We start from the raw sequence: 7500 nt of genomic DNA, 5'->3' as shown, positions 1-7500 counted from the left end.
CTTTACTCCACTATGTTTTACTTTGCTTAAAGGTCGCTCAGGAATAGAAGAGGCAAGGGACAGTGATAATGCCCTAGTAGGACATTGCCCTAGAGTCTAACCATTTATACATCAGTACCCAAACCACCTCTCCACCCCAATCTGGGACCATGGAGGGCCAGGCAATTGCTGCTGATGACTCAGCAGGTAGACCTATAGACTCCCTCAAATCACCTATCCCTAGCTCACAAGGATAGTGAAGTTGCAGACACTACAAGAAAGCTTGAGGGGGTCGCAAACCCTTGTCCAACAGATTGAGAGACAAGGGCGTTTCCCATAGACTGCCATATCCCCTGTTACTAGTAATTACATTGTTCATAGGAAAAAATCACAATGTAGGTACTAGAGCTCCCAAAAGTAACGTTAACAAAATGTGCTGTAGTAAAGTTGCCTGTTGAGATGCTATCGCTAAAGAGTTATTGGGTCCTTTGACTGACATGATAGTACTAAATTGGACCCGTCTCTGGTTACAGCTAATTTTTCCCTTGCCTACACTCACACCAAATAGTCAGGCCTATTCTTTTCACATTCTCTTCTTTCCTCAAACACCTGACAACACTAAGATAACCGAAAAATTCTTCTTTATTCAAAGGGTTATCTACTGTACTGTAATTATTCAGTGGCTCCTTTCCACTTTATAAGGTTTGAATAGACTCTTTAGCTATGGTAAGTAGCTCTTTGAGGAGGACATTCCAAAATCAAATAATTATTCTCTAGTCATGGGTCGTTCCATATAAGGCCCCTGTACCATGGTCTTCCACTGTATTGGTTTAGCGTTCTCTTGCTTGAGGGAATGCTTAGGCACACTATTTTATCCGTTCCTTTATTTCCTTTGTAGGCACAACTTATAGTGATGGAGAAGGTAACCCCAAACTTGATTTTGCAATATTTTGGGTAGAAGAAACATTCTACCAATGCCAATTTTCTTACAATTAAAAAGAGTAACCTCTCACTTCCAGCAGCTTTGGTAAAATATATTATGCATAGCATGAGATTTAAGAGTTTGTCTATCCTGCTATTTCCGTCCTCGCAGTTTATGTTTAATTTTTTTCTTTTGGGTCCTAGACTTCCTGTCATTCATCATGATCGAGGTATCTACTTTTACTAAATTCGACACAAGCTGAACACACGACCATTTCTCTTGATGTATTCGAATTTACAATTGCACTTTTGCTTTGTTTTCACGACCTGCCATCCTGGTGTGGAAAATTTCTCCTTTTTTTCTGGCTCGAATTGCTGATGTTTTTTCTTTTCTCAAAAATCAGTTGAACTTGACTTAAACACTTTGTTGTTTTGAAGAATTTATTATCTAAAATAACTCTCATCTATTTTTACTGTTAGCACACACATCTCCCTTTTACAATAAAGAGTAAGTTTCAGGCAACATATATATATATATATATATATATATATATATATATATATATATATATATATATATCTTTCTGGTTACGCTTAGTGGCATAACCATATGTATAGCTACACGGTCTCTCGGGAAGGGGGAGAGGGAGTAGTCATACCCTGGTGAGAGGTTGTGTGTTCATTCCTATCTAAATATTTTGCTGTCATTTTCGACGGATCGCCTGTATATATATATATATATATATATATATATATATATATATATATATATATATATATATATATATATATATATATATACATACAAACTACACTACACTATGCTTTATATAACTCATATGAAACTTTGATAAATTTCTTTTCATCATATTTCCATATGCTTTTACACAAATCTGAATTTTTATCATTTATCATAATGTAATCATTGTTTTCTCATTACCTTAATCATCTTGTCTTTTGCTAATAAAGTTTACGCCACAATACTGGACATTTAATACTCCACGCTGATGCTTTGTAAATAGTCGGGGTAAGTGAAGCTAAATACTGAATTTCTGAATACATATATCTATTGACTTCAGTTGACCTTGTTTGGAAATATGGTTTTGCCATTCCTGGATTGTTTGACTATATATTTTGCTTCTAGAATTGCAGGTATTACATTAGCATTTTGGTCCAGTTATTATACAGGTTAAAAGATGAAAGATAAACTAGCAGTCATGTAAAAGATCTCATCATCACCACATATCTTTAAAAGTACACGTGATAAAAACGGTGGGTGGGTGACGGGAAAGAATCTGTAATCAAATGTTGGTGTGTGTAGGCTCCTAAATACAGGAAGAGTATCCGTTTCAATAGTACAATAGTCTACGAGTCTACGGGATGAAAACAACATTTTGTACTTCATGATATAAGAATGGGCAGTGTTACCTTTATTACTCCAAGCCGAAATTGCCCCAATGACTAGACAAAATATTTTCTAACCTTAACAATATTTTCCTCGACACGTGAAAAAGGTTTTGAAGCGAAGAAAGACACAACCATTCGGTACTATGGAAAAGTTAAATTTTATTACTGAAAAATTTTACCCTATATCCATAAAGTTGAGAGTAAACTATATACACTGGTGCACGAATGTATGTGGTCTATCGGAGTGTTCACAAGATCTGGATGAAGTGAATAATCTATAAATGATATTGACTAGGGTGTGTAATTTTTCCATTTATTTTTTCATCTCTCTCTCTCTCTCTCTCTCTCTCTCTCTCTCTCTCTCTCTCTCTCTCTCTCTCTCCGTATGTATGTATGTATGTATTCATATATATACATATACATACATATATATATATATATATATATATATATATATATATAGATAGATAGATAGATAGATAGATAGATACTCGTTTACACACATTTATATACACACACATATATATATATATATATATATATATATATATATATAAAATATATGTATATACAGTATATATATATATATATATATATATATATATACATATATATATATATAAAATATATGTATATATATATATATATATTTATATATATACATATATATATATATATATATATATATATATATATATATATATATATATATATATATATTTATATATAACAATTTGCCTCTTCCCCTTTCACTGATAGAACAAGCATTTGTGCGTTCAATTAAGCGCTCAAATACAGTCTAGTTAACTTAAACACCGACCGAAGTTCCCCTTGATTACTGGATAATTACTTAATTACTTCTTGATAAAACGTCCATTGGCTAATTAATCTCAGTAAACGTAAATGAGATTTCTGAGTTACAGCTAAACACTTTAACGGACCAGTTCTAAGGTAATTTGCTTTTATATCTTGTGATAAGGGAAAGAATTTTCTTTACTGATTTTAATTAAACAATTTCCATCTATTTTATTAACTTGATTTGTGAATTGTTGAGGTACTTTTTATTCATACTTAGATTAGATCAGTTTTTTCCATATCAAATACATCACTTACTGTCTGATTCATCTTTCCATTTTAAAATATTGCATGAAATAAAAGAAGTGTGATATACAACTGTTATAAATAGTATTGATATAACAGTAAATTTTCAACTTTGTAGCCTACTTCATGAGCTTCAATAACGATGGCTCTCAAGATTTTGGGAGTAAATTTTAAAACGTAAAAGTCACATAGCATCTTTACTTAAACAGTGACAGCATTCTAGTTTCATTTTCAAATTGTTCGATTAAATTTTTATTCAATAATCTGCTTGTTGTAGTGATATCAAATAGTTGCAGCGTGTTTTGTTGTTGTACATGGCTGTATATATATATACAGTATACTATATATTCTACTTTATATAGGCTTTTTATTTTCTTGTTACTTTTGGAAATTTTACCATGAAAATTCAATTCTGCTTGTTAAAAATTGGCCTTACTTGTTAACTAGATCATGCACATTTACTTTGACGGCTGTTTTTCCGGTCCTATACAGCAGGGAAACCCTACTACCTACGGGACCTCCACTGTCATTTTATCTTGTTCGTTTAGTTAAAGTACTTACACAGTCGACATTATTCATCATTTGATATGATTCCAATAATTCACTAAACGCTAAAGCATCAGGATTTGATAAGTCATCCATTCAAAGATTGAAGTCTCCACAAATAACAAATTCATTTTTCTCCATGATATCATCTCAATGAGTTCACTGAATTCTTCAAAGAAGATACTGGCATTTGTTCTCGGAGGTTTGTAAACTGTTACAATGGATATTTTACTGTTTTTCTGCGTAAAGTTTATTTCTGTGTATTCCAAGCCTGTTACACTAGTTCTTTTTAACATTTTGATATTTGAGTAACCTTTATGAATAAAGAGTGCGACACCCCCACCAAACCTGTCCTCTATTGGTATGTGAAAGAAGATGTGTGTAGAGGAGGTGGGGAGTGTTATTTCAGTGATCTTAGCCTTGTCCAAGTTATTTAACCATGTTCCAGATAATCCTAGTATGTCCAAATATTTCCCGTTTATCAATTCTCGAATTTGAATAGTTTTATTACCTGATTGTATATTTACATAGCCACAGTTTAGGATGTCCTTAGTATACATGGTCAGTATTTTCTGCTTATCTTTTCAATTCCAAGTAATAAGCTTTGCAATCTCTAGAATTTACTATGTGGTCACTTCGTTTGTTTAACTTTGTGCAGTTGATACACTTTGACATTTGCGAATGACACACCCTGGTGGAATGTTTTCCTGAACATTTCCCGCAGACTCTACCATCATTCTTAGACGTGCAATCTTTTTCTAGATGTCCATACCTCTGACAGTGGTAGCAGGTGATCACCTGGTACCTATCACGTATGTTATAAGTACCCCATCGTTACATAACTTTGTCCCCATTATCATGAATAGCCCTCCCAAAGTCCAACGAAAGTATTTATACTGAAAAAACATTCATGCACACAGTAGGAATATTTTTATATAAGGTTAGCTATAGTCGATGAAGGAGTAATATCGGCTACTTGCCAATTAATCTAGTAGGAACCTCGTTAATCTTTGATTGGTATGTGAAGAGCTGTGCTGTTTTCAACTCAATAAATTGGCAACTAAATGAATTATGTTAGCTAAGGAGGATTAGGCGAACCACAATAAAGAACACATAAGAAATTAACAAATAATGGACCTAAACCGGTAGTTGAATATTAAAGTAAACTTTTATTTATGTGACAAGTAAATTTATTTGATCGGTCAGTGTGCCCACTGATCCCTAGTTCTAAAGGGGAAAATGTCTAGGAATTTTGTCATAGTCAGTCATATATGCACATTATAGAAAATGGGTACTAATATAGAAGATGGACACTTACATACCACAATTCTACAGAAAACGGCCGCATTTTTTTTTAATAGTTGGATGAAGGAGAAGTTCGTCTAACTTCGTCAGTCGTGGAGCGACCAGGAGTGTGGTAGTGTGTTTATAAATGTGGAAATACGTTTTATAAATACAAAGTATGGAAGTATCGAGCGGAGGATTGCTTAACGGTATACTTGTCTTTTTTGGTAAGTGTTTTGGCTTATGTTGTATTCATGATTATTTATTTATGTATACGCTTCAAAATCGAGATTAACCGGTGTCATAAAATATTTGTAAAAGGTGTATATCATGAGGCATGCAACACCTTTACATTAAGTATAACTTACCTATCACATTATGTTATGTTACTTAGGGTGCAAGAAATGTATGTGCATATCTTCATTTGTATATAATTATAACGATAGAATGTATTAGTTCAAATTAGGGAATCTCTACGAGTGTATGGCCTATTGGAGCTTACGCAAACGCAGGATTGATTGTTATAGGATAAAGAATGCGTGAATAAGATGGAATAAAAGGGGTTATATCATGTAAACTATGTGTAAAATATGTATGTATATACATACATATATATATATATATATATATATATATATATATATATATGTATATATATATATATATATATATATATATATATATCTATATATATATATATATATATATATATATAACTATATATATATATATATATATATATATATATATATATATATATATATAAATATACATATATATATATATTTATATATATATATATATATATATATATATATATATATATATATGTATATATATATGCATACACACATATATATATGTATATATATGTATGTATGTATATATATATATATATATATATATATATATGTGTATATATGTATATATATATATATATACAGTATATATAAATTTTGGATCATCTTCATTAAACTTATATTCTTACTTCGCTGTCATTACACACACACTCACACGCATACAGAGAGAGAGAGAGAGAGAGAGAGAGGGAGAGAGAGAGAGAGAGAGAGAGAGAGAGAGAGATTCATGTAGGGTAACAATTAAACTTTGATTAACACATAAATTAATTTTGTTATGTAGAACTTAAATGGGACAAAATTGTCCAAGTTTTGCGGGTCAATAAACCACTTGGCCAGTGAATAATAAGGTCCTATTACAGATTTTAATGATATATGATTAAGTAGAATAGATACTTTTAGAGTTCAAACAATAAATGATTAAGTCGAACGTATACTTTTAGAGCGCAAGACATAAGTGAATAAGTAGAACATATACTTTAGAGTGCAAAAGATAAGTGTACTTGCAGAGAGATGGAAGCTAAACCCCCTCCACAAGACAATGATATAAATGTGAGACTCTCCAGTGGTTCATAATCAAGGAAGATTTGGGTACTATATGAAAAGTACAAAGACCATTGCACAACTTGGTTGAAACTAGTTCCAGTTGGAAGCTATAGCAGGGTTACTGATAAAAAAGTAATGGATTCAGTTCTGCTGAGGTGACTAGTAGAATAGGCCACTACATGTTTAAATAAAAATATCTTAAGAGGTTGGAGAGGAATAACCGTAGGTTTTACCCCTAAAGGGAGCCTCAAGTCTGTCTTTTATTGGAGAAAAGGATATAAGAGGCAAGGAAAATAGAACGTAGAAGATGATTTAGAAATTTTCTAATGTAAGGAATCCAAGGAGTCCTAAAGTCCAAGAGGTAGAGGTGGAAAGATTTAGCCTGGTGAATCCAAAGGCCTGGACGAAGAAGAAAATCTTCCCATGATCTCAATACAATAATGATCTAAATAGAACTAATAAAAAGAAGTAAGGAAGGAAGTTCGAGCAAAATCAGAACTTAATGATGTAATATCGATCAAATTATTTCCCCTTAATCTGGTCCTATGAAATAAGGAGATGAAGGATGAAGCAGCAAAACGACGAAGAAACAAAAATCTATTACTTGCTAATAGACGAGCGTTCAAGATGTCTTCCTTAGAGGAAATGTCCACAGAAACAGCAACACTGTTTCAGCTTAAATTAAACCAGGAGGAAACTGATACAAGAATAATCTTTTATACTCGTATTGCTCTTACTTAGCAACAAAAACTGTCCTCTACTATGACCATAAATCCGAGATCCCCCTCTTCCTTGACTTCGGGTCTGTTGAAAAAAAAGACTCTTGAATGTCACTGAAAATGCTAAGGACCCCGGACAG

At 32.3% G+C, this 7500-nt stretch overlaps 1 protein-coding gene and 1 long non-coding RNA gene across 2 annotated transcripts in view; both read left to right on the top strand.

Annotated features, from left to right (window-relative positions):
• Positions 1-1691, top strand: part of LOC137643057 (uncharacterized) — a 9121-nt gene extending 7430 nt beyond the window's left edge. Inside the window, exon 2 of the long non-coding RNA XR_011044923.1 lies at positions 1-1691. This exon is cut by the window's left edge and continues 641 nt beyond it. This is a non-coding gene — a long non-coding RNA (uncharacterized lncRNA).
• Positions 1692-5356: 3665 nt separating this feature from the next.
• Positions 5357-7500, top strand: part of LOC137658529 (uncharacterized) — a 99886-nt gene continuing 97742 nt past the window's right edge. Inside the window, exon 1 of the mRNA XM_068393375.1 lies at positions 5357-5465. Within this exon, the coding sequence (XP_068249476.1) occupies positions 5417-5465 (49 nt within the window). The 5' untranslated portion in view covers positions 5357-5416. The remainder of the gene's footprint in view (positions 5466-7500) is intronic.

This window comes from Palaemon carinicauda, chromosome 1 (genome assembly GCF_036898095.1).
Source record: "Palaemon carinicauda isolate YSFRI2023 chromosome 1, ASM3689809v2, whole genome shotgun sequence".
Classification (NCBI taxonomy): domain Eukaryota; kingdom Metazoa; phylum Arthropoda; class Malacostraca; order Decapoda; family Palaemonidae; genus Palaemon; species Palaemon carinicauda.
Note: the sequence above shows the minus strand (reverse complement) of the source record. Positions and strands in the feature narration are given on the sequence as shown.